At 42.4% G+C, this 15,000-nt stretch overlaps 1 protein-coding gene across 1 annotated transcript in view; it reads left to right on the top strand.

The window, feature by feature from the left end:
* PCCA (propionyl-CoA carboxylase subunit alpha) overlaps positions 1-15,000 on the top strand; it is a 935,313-nt gene that overhangs the window by 225,445 nt on the left and 694,868 nt on the right. The window contains exons 7-8 of the mRNA XM_040336164.1: positions 183-314; positions 14,742-14,778. Of these exons, the coding sequence (XP_040192098.1) occupies positions 183-314; positions 14,742-14,778 (169 nt within the window). The remainder of the gene's footprint in view (positions 1-182; positions 315-14,741; positions 14,779-15,000) is intronic.

Genomic DNA, 15,000 nt, shown 5'->3' with positions numbered 1-15,000 from the left:
AAACAAAAATGTGTATTTCATGAATAGGCAAGCTTGACTGGCTAAGCAGTTTTATAGTTCCCTATTTCTTTAATTACATTAAACTCTGTGTGCTTTATTTTAGGGTTCCTTAGATGTGTGAAACCACAGCTAACACCTAATATGTTTTTGTTGTAAACGTAAAACTGTCATTGTCTCCACAGGCAGCAGAAAACGTCACCTTCATTGGACCTGACACTCATGCTATTCAAGCTATGGGAGACAAAATTGAAAGCAAGCTATTAGCTAAGAATGCAAAGGTTAACACCATCCCTGGCTTTGATGGGGTGGTCAAGGTGAGAAACTGTACTGTTATCTGGCTAGATCTTCTGAACTAAGGCAATCTCACTGTTATTGCTGCTGTCATATATGGTGTTTCTGCAGGTTTTGTTTAAAAATACTATTGTTATGGGGGATGAAATGGGTAATTTTAAAATGAGCATGGGATTCCTATGTGCAGTCAGAACTACTAGTATTAAAATGAACCTAGAGGTACCTCTTGCTGGTATGATATCCATTGCTATTTGGATAAGTAATACTTTGACAGGTTTTCCCGAACCACTGTAAATATTGCATCAGGATGCTTTCTGTGTGATAATTAGAACTCCATGATTATGAAGCTCCTGAAAGATTCTTATGAAGATGTGCAGTGTGCCAGAAACCGTTTGAGAAATGCAGAGATTCCTAAATGAACATATGGAACATGCTGTTTTATGGAACCTTACAGTATGTGTGTGTGTGTACATATGCCACTATGCTATATATGCCTACAATAGGTTTCTAGTTTAAACGATTTGTCTTTTTGCCATTATCCATGAGTTTCAACACTGCTTTACCTTTTCCTACAACCAGCAGTTGTATTTTTTTTATTTTTTATACTTTATTAACAAGCTACAAAGTTTAGTAGAAATATATGCCCTGTGTTTATATAAGAAATGGCAATAAGGACCATCTGCTTGCTGTACTCATAAAAGGTTGACAAAACCTATTTAAATAGTCATGAGGATGCTTGCAATAAATGTATGTACTATGTGAAGTATGGATGCTTTGAAGTGATGTACATGTTGATTTTAGTGCATTTCTGCTTTGACATGTAGTTTTAGTCATGGTAGGTTAAACACATCATTGACATGCATCCACTTGGTTCTAGAGCAGTAATATAGGAAAAGTACACAGACTATAAACCTGATCAAATGCTGAATGTCAAATTATTGACAAGAGCTCTCTGCATGAAAATCTTTGTAAGTTTGTGATTATGTTCCTGCTAGTTTCTATAAACTGGTTATTTATAAAAAGGTTGTATATCTATAAATATATATGCTGAAAATAGAAAATGTTCCCGATTTAATTCTAGTGTGACAGTTGTGTGAATTTTGGGCAAACATATTTCTAAATTGATTCCTTGGCACAATCCTGCTAAGATAAACATGATTATGAGCGGGTACATGCTGATCAGCTTGAAGACTTTAACACTAAATTATATGTGATCACACAACATGGTACAGGTCATGTAGGTAAATTTCATAGACTAAAATATTTTTATAATTTCTTGTTAAAAAAAAAAATATATATATTTCCATCTACTAAATTAATAAAATTTTAGTCGACTAAAATATAACTAAAACTTAAATGGCATTTTAGTCCAAGTTAACACTGCACTACCACATAATGTGTAGGGGGCATCTACTAAGCTGCTGAAAGAAAAAAAGGCTTAATTTTTAATGTTGGTAATATATTCAGGTAAAATGTGCAATGACATTACAGCCAACAGCGTTTACAGTTTTGTTTATGAAACTTGGTTTTATTTATCGCAACGGCTACGTATGTAGTGCATGTTCAAACGTTATTACTAGGGTTGCACCGATACTAGTAACGTTATCGGTGCTGATACCTAGTATTTGCGTGAGTATTTGTACTTGTGCAAATGCTCCGATGCTTGACCTGATACCTAGACGGCCTCAGGGGTGATCGGTGCAGTGGTGTGTGGGGGGGGGGGGTTACCACCACTGATCTCCCTGTATTGATTTTCAGACAGCCACTTCTCCTCCTCTCGCGGCTAGGTGCTTGTAACTGCCCCCGACGCTGCACCAATCACCCCCTGGCTGTCCACCTCTGTGCTCCCTGTGTCCTCCGGGTCCCAGTCTGTTTTATCCTCCGTGTGCCCCTTTGTGTCATCCTCCGGGTCCCCCTGCGTCCTTCCTGGCTCCTCCGTCCCCCCCCCCATGTCCTTTTTCGGTCCCCTCCATGTCCTCTTTCTGTCCCCCCCATGTCCTCTTTCTGTCCCCCCCATGTCCTCTTTCGGTCCCCCCCATGTCCTCTTTTCGGTCCCCCCCCATGTCCTTTTTCGGTCCCCCCCATGTCCTTTTTCGGTCTCCTCCCATGTCCTTTTTCGGGTTCCCCCCATGTCCTTTTTCGGGTTCCCCCCATGTCCTCTTTCGGTCCCCCCCATGTCCTCTTTCGGTCCCCCCCCATGTCCTCTTTCGGTCCCCCCCCCATGTCCTCTTTCGGTCCCCCCCCATGTCCTCTTTCGGTCCCCCCCCGGTGCTCTTTCGGTCCCCCCCCCCTATGTCCTCTTTCGGTCCCCCCCCCCATGTCCTCTTTCGGTCCCCCCCCCCCTGTCCTCTTTCGGTCCCCCCCCCATGTCCTCTTTCGGTCCCCCCCCCATGTCCTCTTTCGGTCCCCCCCCCATGTCCTCTTTCGGTCCCCCCCCCCATGTCCTCTTTCGGTCCCCCCCCCCATGTCCTCTTTCGGTTCCCCCCCCATGTCCTCTTTCGGTTCCCCCCCCATGTCCTCTTTCGGTTCCCCCCCCATGTCCTCTTTCGGTCCCCCCCATGTCCTCTTTCGGTCCCCCCCCATGTCCTCTTTCGGTCCCCCCCATGTCCTCTTTCGGTCCCCCCCCCCATGTCCTCTTTCGGTCCCCCCCCATGTCCTCTTTCGGTCCCCCCCCCCATGTCCTCTTTTGGTTCCCCCCCCATGTCCTCTTTCGGTTCCCCCCCCATGTCCTCTTTCGGTTCCCCCCCCATGTCCTCTTTCGGTTCCCCCACATGTCCTCTTTCGGTCCCCCCCCATGTCCTCTTTCGGTCCCCCCCCATGTCCTCTTTCGGTCCCCCCCCCATGTCCTCTTTCGGTTCCCCCCCCATGTCCTCTTTCGGTTCCCCCCCATGTCCTCTTTCGGTTCCCCCCCCATGTCCTCTTTCGGTTCCCCCCCCCATGTCCTCTTTCGGTTCCCCCCCCCATGTCCTCTTTCGGTTCCCCCCCCCATGTCCTCTTTCGGTTCCCCCCCATGTCCTCTTTCGGTTCCCCCCCCCATGTCCTCTTTCGGTTCCCCCCCCCCTGTCCTCTTTCGGTTCCCCCCCCCCTGTCCTCTTTCGGTTCCCCCCCCCCTGTCCTCTTTCGGTTCCCCCCCCATGTCCTCTTTCGGTCCCCCCCCATGTCCTCTTTCGGTCCCCCCCCATGTCCTCTTTTGGTTCCCCCCCATGTCCTCTTTCGGTTCCCCCCCCCATGTCCTCAAGATCCCCTAGCATCCTTTCCGGCTCCTCCTTCAGTCCCCCCATGTCCTCCCTCCTTCGGCCCCCCTGTCCTCCTTTGGGTCCCTGTGTGTCCTCCACGGCTCTTTGGCTCCTCCACCGGTCCCGCCCTGCCCCAGATCTTTCAGGATGGAGAGCGGAGGAAGGAGCCAGTAAATCTGTCATTAACCGGCTCCTTCCTTTTCCGAATGAACAAAGTCAGTGTTTACGATGCTTCAGTTTATGAAAGGAGAGGAGCCTCTGTCTCCTGTTCATTAATTTTCAGTGCAGCTAAGGCTGCAGAGAAAGGGACTGGGGAATCTGTGTCCCATGTCCCTTTTTTTTTTTTTTTTAGCTCAAAAGGCAGGTATCAGTTGTCAGTTGAGACCCCTTATATCTCACCAATGCCTCCCCAAAAAAAAATTGTTCACAACGACAGACTTTCCAGTGGATTCTTTGTTCGAATGCTTAAAGAGGGCACTCCATAGAGGGCAAACAGAATGTTTATCTACAAGTAATACCCTGGGAGTCTTTGGGTCAGGAAGAGAGGGTTCATTTCCCTTTTGGGAACACATACTGCTCAAAAACTCAGTAGATTACTTAAAGGGTTTGTAAAGGATTTTTTTTTTATCTTCATAGCTTCCTTTACCTTAATGCAGTGCTGTTTTCATGTCCTCATTGTTCGTTTTTTCTCTCAAGTTGCTGTAATTCCTCTCTGATCTCCACACTTCCTGGTTGTCTGTTTCCTGATAACCACAGTACTGGGAGCTTTCTCTCTGTGATCACTAATCAAGGAGGTGTGATTACTGTGTGTCTAAAACCCCTCAGCACCAATCAGTTATTTACAACTCCTTTAACACTTTCCCACACAAATGAAAATTTTTGTTAGAATTGCACTTTTAATTTGTCAGGTCATGCTAAAAAACAATAGTTGAAAATAGTTTTAACCACTTGAGTAGCAAGTAAAGGTTACGTTCACCTGCAGGACATCCCCATAGTCTCTGTGAAGGCAGTATAGGGAGAAGGTCCCCCGTACTAGCTGTCACTTTTTGAAACAAGCGTGCCTGTGTGGGGCTCGGCCCACGCGGCCAATGTCATTCATACACCGAGTTCGGTGAATGAATGAAATGCAAGTCCCTACTTCCTTTTCAGCTATCGGCCTGTGGTTCTCAATGAACAACCATGGTGCTGTCGAGTGCTGTGGTAGTTTGAGTCTTCCTGTCGGTGTAAAACTGCCTCCCTGTACGATATATGGACCATCCAGCTCACACTGCGAGTCTGCAGGCCACCTGCATGGCTATAGTGATCTTGCTGATCGCTGGTGAAATGATTTAACTACTTGGGACCCGCGCTATAGTCAATTGACGGCTACAGCGCGGATCCCAAAATCCAACTAGACGTCAATTGACGTCCGCCCCTTTGGGCGTTCCCCGCGCGCACTCTAGAGCGCGCGACGGGAAAACTCTGTGTTGGCCGTGTCCCTTGGACACAGCCAATTACAGATCGCCGCGAACGGCCAATCAGAGTGGCCGTTTGCGATGCGATCTGTGCGGCCAATGAGAGATGATCTCATATGTAGACATATGAGATCATCTCTCATTGCCGTTTTACACAGAGACAGCGGTGCTGTCTCTGGAGAGGAGACCGATCTGTGTCCCTTGTACATAGGGACACAGATCGGTCACCCCCCCAGTCACCCCCCCTCCACCTACAGTAGAATACTATATAGGGAACATATTTAACCCCTTCCTCACCCCCTAGTGTTAATCCCTTCAATGCCAGTCACATTTATACTGTAATTAGTGCATATTTATAGCACTGATCGCAGTATAAATGTGAATGGCGCCAAAAATGTGTCCGATGTGTCCGCCATAACGTCGCAGTCCCAATAAAAATCGGATCGCCGCCATTTATAGTAAAAAAAAAAATAATAATTCTGTCCCCTATTTTGTAGGCGCTATAACTTTTGCGCAAACCAGTCGCTTATTGCGATTTTTTTTTTTTTTTTTACCAAAATATGTAGAAGAATACGTATCGGCCTAAACTGAGAAAAAAGTGTTTTTTTTTTTTTTTTAAATTGGGATATTTATTATAGCAAGAAGTAAAAAATATTGTATTTTTTTCAAAATTGTCGCAATTTTTTGTTTATAGCGCAAAAAATAAAAACCGCACAGGCGATCAAATACCACCAAAAGAAAGCTCTACTTGTGGGGAAAAAAGGACGTCAATTTTGTTTGGGAGCCACGTCGCACGACCGCGCAATTGTTAGTTATTTATTTATTTATTTATTTAAAATGCTTATTGAGAGCGCAGTCATTACCAGCAGGCCTCGATGCGCTCATAGAACCAACATATGAAAAAATACAGAACACATCTCTCATACTATAAGATAACAATATAAAATACATAATAACATTTAAAAAAGCTAAAATACCATACCAATACTAATATCTTACCCTAATTAGGGCCATACACTTGAACAAATAGGAACGTTTTTAAAAATTTCCTGAATTTTAGTAAATCCTTCTCACGTCTTATATATAGAGGTAGAGAATTCCAGAATATTGAGCCCTGCGCATCCAACGTCCTCCCTCCACATTTAGTTCTTCTAAATTTAGGGACAGTCAGATTTGCCTGATCAGCAGATCTCAGTGATCTGTTGGGAACGTAACAGGTAAATTTTTCTTGCAGATACCCTGGGCCTATCTTATGGATGGCTTTATGGACGATACAACCCACTTTGAACAAGACCCGCTCAGCCACCGGTAGCCAATGCAGGGCTTTCAGAGAAGGTGTAATATGGTCCCGACGACCCACACCCGTTAATAACCTTGCTGCGGCATTTTGATCAGTTGAAGCTTATGCAGAAGGGTTTTTGGACACCCCATGTATAACGCGTTACAATAGTCCAGCCGACTACCAATAAAAGCATTGATCACTTGGACTTTATCCACCTCGTCAATGAAATGCAATGTAGAGCGCAGGAGTTTCAGTTGGTAGTAACATGCGCTTACCACCTGATTTACCTGCGCCTTCAATGACAATTTGGAATCCACAATGATTCCCAAGTTCCGAACCTGGGTAGCCGGGTCGGGGATGGCATAAACGAAACCGGCCAAGACGGAAAATCAGTCACACTGATTTTGCTCTGATTACTGATAATAATACATTCTGTTTTGGAGCCATTAAGTTTTAAATAATTGGCTCCCATCCAGGACTGTATTTCCTCCAGGCAGGATGCCAAATCTACCTGAACTTCCTCATTTTTAGGTAGCTTAAAATAGATTTGCGTATCATCTGCATAAACATGAAAGCTAAGATTATGGCGCCGAATAATATATAGTAGTGGCCTTATGTAGATATTAAATAATATCGGCGATAGCGCAGAACCCTGAGGAACCCCGCAGGACAAGGAGCTATTAGATGAATAATGTCCCTAGTCTTACCCTCTGAGTTCTATTCTGCAGGAATGAGGCCATCCATGTCAATGCCATGTCCTCAAACCCGGCCACAGACACCAGCCTTTCCAAAAGTCTGGCATGATCTACAGTATCAAATGCAGCCGACAGATCCAGCAATATTAATGCTGAAGCCTCATCGCTGTCCATGGCCCATAGGCAGTCATCCTTGACTTTAATCAGGGTGGTCTCTGTGCCTCTACCAGGGCGGAATCCAGACTGATATTCATCAAAAATATCATTGGACTCCAAGTGCGGTTGAAGTTGCCACACAACAGCTCTCTCCATTATTTTAGCTAGGAAAGGCAAGGTCGAAATAGGTCGGTTATTACTTAGATCGGACCGTGGCACGTTAGCCTTCTTCAACAAGGGGATTATAACCGCCTGCTTCAAAATACTTGGCACTGTTCCAATAGCGAAGGACATATTAATAATGTCTGCTATAAATGGTGCCAAGGTAACAGCCGAGTCCTTCACCAGCTGCGCAATGCAGGGGTCAAGCGCTGACGACGAAGCTCTAAGTGATTTGAGAATAGTCAGTATCTCTACACTAGTTACCGCCGAAAAACAGGTAAAACGTACCCCTTTATATACAGGAAAACTTTCTGTATAACAAGAGTCAGGTATATTATTTCTTATGTCTATTATTTTTTGCTTAAAATACTCTGCTAATTTCTCACTTAATTCTGGAGAGAGTTCTTCCTTGTATCTAAACAAATTGGATTTGCAAGAGTGTTGGTGACTTTAAATAATTCTGCGGCCTTGTTTTCCGCCAACCTAATTTTCTCGTTAAATAAGTTTTTTTTGCTTTTTTTATTTCAGCTTTATATTTTTCAACGCCGCTCTATATGCCTCTCTAGTACAGGAATTAGGTCTTTCCTCCATGTTTTTTCTAACGCTCTGCAACTCCATTTTAACATGCGAGTATTTTGATTAAACCAGAGCGGATTATTTGTTGGGGATCTTATATTTTGACTCGTTTTTTTGGGGCCAAAAAGATCTAAAGTTTTATTATTGTTGAATTAAATGCTTCTATTTTATCCTCAACGTATGTATTTTTTTAAATACCCCGATATCTGCATTTCTCTAGAAATATTCTAGAGAAAGCATCTGCGGACACATTTGAGTACTTGCGTGTAAGCGATAGTTTAACAACTCTATAGGTATATGAGGGGTTTTTTTCTTTACATTACCCACTATTTTAAAGCCTTTAAAGAAATGGTCTCTCCAAGCCACCTCTAACGGTGGGTCCGTCCCGGTTACACAGCCATTATGTAGTATCCAATCCAAAGTGTGCCCAGCCCTATGGTGGTTTTACTCACTTCCTCTGTATAACCCAGGCTATTAGCATAACAAAGAAGTTGCTGAACTTCTGTATTGCTAATATCATCTGCCCACATATTGAAGTCTCCCACAATTAAAGACTTGGGAAACTGCAACACTGAGGCTGATAACAATTCTGTAATATCCTTTAAGAATTGCATTCGTTCTCGGAGGATGATATATGATAATAAAGCCAACGGTCTCTTCCGGACTTTTCTTCCACCTTAAAACTAGGCTTTCTAGTGAAGTATAAATTTCTGTGCAGTTCACGACCTCAAAATCAAATATCGCTCTAAAAATAAGGCTATAAACCTCCTCCCTTTTAACTGGCGATCACACTTCACTATTTTATATCCCCCTGGAACTAATTCATCCAGCCGTGGGGGAGAAGCAGCCGAAAACCACGTCTCCGTCATGCAAGTAGGTCCAATTTTTGCTCACTATTAAATCATAAATGGCCGCTGCATTTTTTATAGCTGAGCGGACATTATGAGACCTGCCTTTAAAATCTCCGTCTTTTTTCCTGATGTATCCTGGGGTATCCTTTTGGTCCTGTACTACTGGGTCAGGATATGTAGGTTCCGACCCGTAATCACCATTATTCCTTATAGAACTACGCATAATATTGTATTTTATAATTTTTACCTTAGTGCGATCGTTTAAGGAATAGCACTTATTTAAACTTGTTAAATATTCAAAGAGTAACATATTAATGATACAGCTAACACTCTGTCTTGTGCCATATCACAAAAGTTTACACCTATAACACACAATTAAATAGTCAAATGATAAAAATACCAACAGGCACAACTTTAAAATATCCAATATAAAACCTTCAATCTAACATAAAATAGAATCAAGTGAATTAAGTCCCGCTGATTGAGATCTATTTAAAAATTTCATTAGTTACTTCTCATCCTTGTATTATTTACCTATCGGCCTTTAGGACCAAGATATTATGGCTTCTATTCTCCATTAACCAGAGGTAAGTACTTCCTGGATGGTCAGGTGATCGCTGGCTCCTCCCCCGCTCGTCGCACTCTCACAGCGTCAGGCGGAGATGATCAGCAGGTGCCACAGATGGAAGGCGATCAAATAAGCAGTCCACAAAAGGCAGGTCAGCAGACAGGTGAATAGAGGCACAGATTTTAAAAGCACAATGAAGGTAAATGTCTTATCTGGCCCAGCAGGGGTGCCGCTGCCATGTAAGTACTTCCTGGATGGTCAGGTGATCGTTGGCTCCTCCCCCGCTCGTCGCACTCTCACAGCGTCAGGCGGGATGATCAGCAGGTGCCACAGATGGAAGGCGATCAAATAAGCAGTCCACAAAAGGCAGGTCAGCAGACAGGTGAATAGAGGCACAGATTTTTAAAAGCACAATGAAGGTAATGTCTTATCTGGCCCAGCAGGGTGCCGCTGCCATGTAAGTACTTCCTGATGGTCAGGTGATCGCTGGCTCCTCCCCCGCTCGTCGCACTCTCACAGCGTCAGCGGAGATGATCAGCAGGTGCCACAGATGGAAGGCGATCAAATAAGCAGTCCACAAAAGGCAGGTCAGCAGACAGGTGAATAGAGGCACAGATTTTAAAAGCACAATGAAGGTAAATGTCTTATCTGGCCCAGCAGGGTGCCGCTGCCATGTAAGTATTTCCTGGATGGTCAGGTGATCGTTGGCTCCTCCCCCGCTCGTCGCACTCTCACAGCGTCAGGCGGAGATGATCAGCAGGTGCCACAGATGGAAGGCGATCAAATAAGCAGTCCACAAAAGGCAGGTCAGCAGACAGGTGAATAGAGGCACAGATTTTTAAAAGCACAATGAAGGTAAATGTCTTATCTTAGTTAAAGCGACGCAGTGCCGAAAGCTGAAATTTCACCTGGGCAGGAGGGGGGTATATGTGCCCAGTAAGCAAGTGGTTAAAGGCTCCTGGGAAAAAAAAGTAAATGCACATTTTTTTACCAGCAAAAAAGTGTGCATTTATTAAGCCAAGTTTACCTTTTTGCAGGTTAAAGCGGAGCTCCACCCAAAAGGGGAAGCTTCACTTGTCTGCATTCTCCACCCCTCTATTGCCACATTTGGCACCTTTTTTGGGTTTTGGCAGCTCAGCCAGAAGTTCAGCTCCTTTTTTACCTCCCCCACATATGACCCACTGCTTTTTCCTTAGTGGAGATGGTAATGGCAGCACCTGATAGTGGATTGAAAAATCGGCTGGGGAGAGAACACCGCTGATTACTGCACAGGCAACTGTCCTAATAAAAGTCAGCAGCTACAGTATTTGAAGTTGTTGACTTTTTTTTTTTCTGAAGGAGTCTGGAGCTCCTTTTTAACCTCTTCTCGATTTTGCTACCGCAGATGTACTGTGGCAGGGTCGCTCTATTTCACGAAACAACGTACCTGTACGTCATTTGTGCAAATAGAAAAAAAAGGGCACACATGCTGAATTGGACAGAGGGGGAGCCAATCGACGGGGCCTGCGACCCCGATGGCCACCTGTGATCATTTCCGAGCGAGGCAGAGCAGCGATCCACTTATGTAAAGGCAAATCGCCATTCTGCTCCTGCTATCCCCCACACAGTTGGCAAGCATTCCTAGAGACACACGTAACCCTTTGATCACCCCTGATGTTAACCCCTTCCTGCCATTAGTACAGTAACGGTGCATATTTGTATCACTTGTAATAATGTCACTGTTCCCCAACAAAGTGTCAGGGTGTCCGATTTGTCTGCAACAATGTCGCAGTTCCGCTAAAATGGCCATTCAACGCTATTACTAGTAAAAAAAATATCAAAATGCCATAAACATATCCCATATTTGTAGATGCGATAACGTTTGCACAAATCAATTAATATACGCTTATTGGCTTTTTTTTTACCACAGATACGTAGCAGAATACATAATTTCCTAAATTGAAGAAGACATTCGATTTTGTTTTTAATTTTTATTATTAGATGTGTTTTTATAGCTAAAAGTTTTTTTTTCCAAATTGTTGGTCTTTTTTTGTTAATAGCGCAAAAATAAAAAACCGCAGGGGGTGATTGAATATCACCAAAAAAAGAGCCTAGTTGTGGGAAAAAAGGAAATACGTTTTATTTGGCTATAGCGTCTCACAACCGCGCAATTGTAAGTTAAAGTAACGCTGTGGCGTATCACAAAAAAAATGGCCCAATCATTGAGGAGGTAAAATCTTCTCGTGCTGAATTATATTTTAAGGAGTCTGCAGAGAGTATTGTACACACAAACGGCCGATCACGGGTGCAATGTTTGTCTTCTGCAGTCTTTCAGGATAGCTGGTTGTCCGTACCAGAGGCAGGCATTTACTTGTGAATGAAAGGATGAATGCTCTCTTCTGTTATAATAGGTGTTTACATCTTTTCTGTAAATGGTCATTACATTAATCACATGATACAGTGCCTCTCAGATTGGCTGGGTTTGTGAACAGAGCCTCCCCCAGAATGGCATGTTTCACTGCCATCAACTGGCACATTGTCTTTCAGTCAACGTACAGAGGAAACAATTGGTTAAAATGTAATTCCAGGTAAAAAAACACAATATGTTATGTAGACTCCTCACCAGAGTAAAGCTGGGCATAGGCGGATTTAAATTTGGCCAATTCTGTTCGACAGAAGGCGATTGGCAGATCGACTTCTGCCAAAAAAGCATGCTAGAAAATGTCTGATCAGTGATTGTAGCTGCAACTGATCAGTGTATTCTGAAAGCAGCTGGAACCACTGTCGAATACAATGTCCCAGTGGGTGGATTGTTAGTTTTTTTTTTTGTTTTGTTTAGCCTACTGGCTAAAAAAAAAAAAAAAAAGTCTATGCCTCGTTTTCGATTGTCTTTACTATAAACGCTCCACAGGGATGTATTTATGTGGCCTGTAGGTTGCAAAAAGATAATGTAGAGGCATTGCAAGTTCAATCCCACCAAGCATGGTAGCTGCACTGAATTTGCTTTAAAGTTAACATGGAAGTTTGCCTTTACTTTACTACTCTTATACACGTCTCTGTTTTTAAATATTGATTTTAGGCACTTAAACTCAACACAGTGATACATTGGGGTTGATTTACGATATGCAAAATCTAGTGCAACTGTGGAAGGTAGCCAATCGGCTTCTAACTTCAGCTTGTTCAATTAGGCAATGACAAAAACACAAAAACTGGAAGCCGACTGGTTTCTATGCAGAGCTGCACCAGTTTTAGTAAATTGTGCCCATATTTGCACACTTTTTTTTCTTCAAAGTGCATAATGATTTAAAACATTTAGAAAATGTACTTCTACTTTGAACTGGACAATAAGGCCTCATTTCCACTGGCGTTTTTACAGCCACGTTTCTGAGCGTTTTTTACAGCTTAAAAACGCCTGTCCATGTTATTCTATGGCTTCATTCCCACATAGGCGTTTTTGAGCTGCAAGTGGCATAGACGTTTTTGAGCTGTAAAAAAAACGCGGGACCAGGGCGTTCTGAAGCTCCAGAGTAGAGCTGTAAAAACGCCAGACGTTAAACGCTCAAAAACGCGCAAAAACGCTCAAACGCGCAAAAACGCTCAAAAACGCGACCACGGCATTTTTAAAGCTGCAGCTCACAAAAAAAAAATTTTTTTTTTTTTTTTTTTTTTTTTTTTTTTACAAAATAAACATGGACAGGCGTTTTTAAGCTGTAAAAAAGCCTAACAACAGTGGCTGTAAAAACGCCAGTGGAAATGAAGCCTAAAACTTCTGTTTGTTCTCATATGACATGGGATGTTCTGTGATTTGCTGTTTATATAGAGGTTTATGCACTTTAATTTACTGTTGCGTGCTTGCTTTGCACTTTACTAAAGAGCTGTATGGATTGAACATTTTAGCATACAAGTCCTCAAGGCCTTTTTAACTATAAAATATTTTTTGGTTTTATTTGACCTGCATACGTTTTTCTGCAGTCTGTAAAGATACTTTTTATTTTGGTACTTTGTGTATATATAAACAAAAAATTACTCTTTCTATGTGTGATCGAATTTGCAAGCTAAAAGAAATGCGGAGAGAGTTCCTAACTAGAGCTTTAATCACGGCTCTTCATCAGTCATCGCTATTGCTGCATTTCGCTCTAGAGGCTCTAATTGTCTGCATTTGGAAGGTTTAACACTTCCTGACAGAGAGGCTATTAAGGGGGAAGTATTCTCACATAACTGTCACGGGCAGGAACAAAGGGCCTTGCAACTCAATGTGTACAAACCACTAACTTTCTTAAATGACCCTTTTTTCATGAATTTCATCCCTTTAAGTCAAAAGCCCATGGAAAGAAGTAAGGTGTAATAAAACAGTAAACCTATACATTCTTCTGGGCAAATTTATCTGTGGCTCAAAAAACAATTGTTTTGTAGAAAAAAAAAAAATCTCATTAGCAGATGTGAGTCGCTTGGAGTAAAGAGACTTAAAATTAAGGTTGCTCTCAAGACTGCTTTGAACTTAACAAGCACCGATTGTGGAGCAGACTAGTTAATGAAAGGAAATTAAATTTTTTTTGCCAACTTCCCCTTCTTGCTTCTGAGCCTGTAACAAGTTACTGAACCTTCTAAAAAAAAAAAAAAAAAAAAAAAAAAAAAAAAAACTGTTCTATTTAAGGAGGAAAAATATATTTGGAAAAGTTGTTATATTAGTCTGTATTTCTAGATTACAGTATATTTTTAAATCGCATGTTCATTAAACAAATGTTATGGTAAAATGGTATTCCCATGATGCATCTTTATATAAAACCATATACAAATTTGATTAGTTTAAATCTGTTTTTCTATTAAGTATTTTTACAAACTTTTAATCGACATGGTTTTATGCTGGTGCACCACATCTTTTAGATTGACCCCCTCTAGATTTGCATGAATGCACACAGTTTACCTTGTAATGATGTTTTACTGGCAATAAAATGGTTTGAACCACATTTTTATGACAGATGGTATCGAGTTTTTAGTGCAGTGTTTTACTTGGTTCTCTCCTTTAAGTGTCTGGTAAAACCAACAACATTTCAAACAAAAGAGAATCGTCTCCCCCTGCTGACAGCTTCATGGAAAACATGACAGGCAAACAGAAGAGGAGACAGAAACAAGCTGCAGCCGACAGGCTGTAATGCTCTGATTTATGGCCCATTATGGATTGTAAACTCTGAAATTTAATCACTTCATTTTGGCCACTGCAGAAAGCCATCTCTCAATAGTAACTTGGCTTCCTGTCAGCTGATTGGGGTGCGCTTTGAGTTTTCCTCTTTGTCGTATAATAATGATCAGGTATAATTTACATTCCACTTATGGTATTAATTTTACATTCCTCTGAATGAGCAGGGTCAGAAGGTTGTAAAATCAAACATTAAATGAATCGGAGGAGACAGTAGTGCAATATACGACTGCCCTAAGGACACAGTGCAGTGGCTGATGGGATTAACGTGAGTCTCATTTCCTACTTTTACAGGATGCAGATGAAGCTGTCAGAATTGCAAGGGAAATTGGTAAGTTCTTAAATTGGCTATGGTGGAATTTGTATGCCTCTTAGTAGACATGCTTGACTAAATTAAATGTGTAATAGGTAATATCTATAGAACAAATAATGTTTTAATAGTTTAAGATCTCATTTGTTCATGGCTTTTGAAGACTCCAAGCTCCAGCTTCTTATTCTTTAGCCATTACCATATGTTATCTCGACAATTTAGTATGACAATCTAGTCAGTTGA

Source organism: Rana temporaria, chromosome 2 (genome assembly GCF_905171775.1).
Source record: "Rana temporaria chromosome 2, aRanTem1.1, whole genome shotgun sequence".
Taxonomy (NCBI): domain Eukaryota; kingdom Metazoa; phylum Chordata; class Amphibia; order Anura; family Ranidae; genus Rana; species Rana temporaria.
Note: the sequence above shows the minus strand (reverse complement) of the source record. Positions and strands in the feature narration are given on the sequence as shown.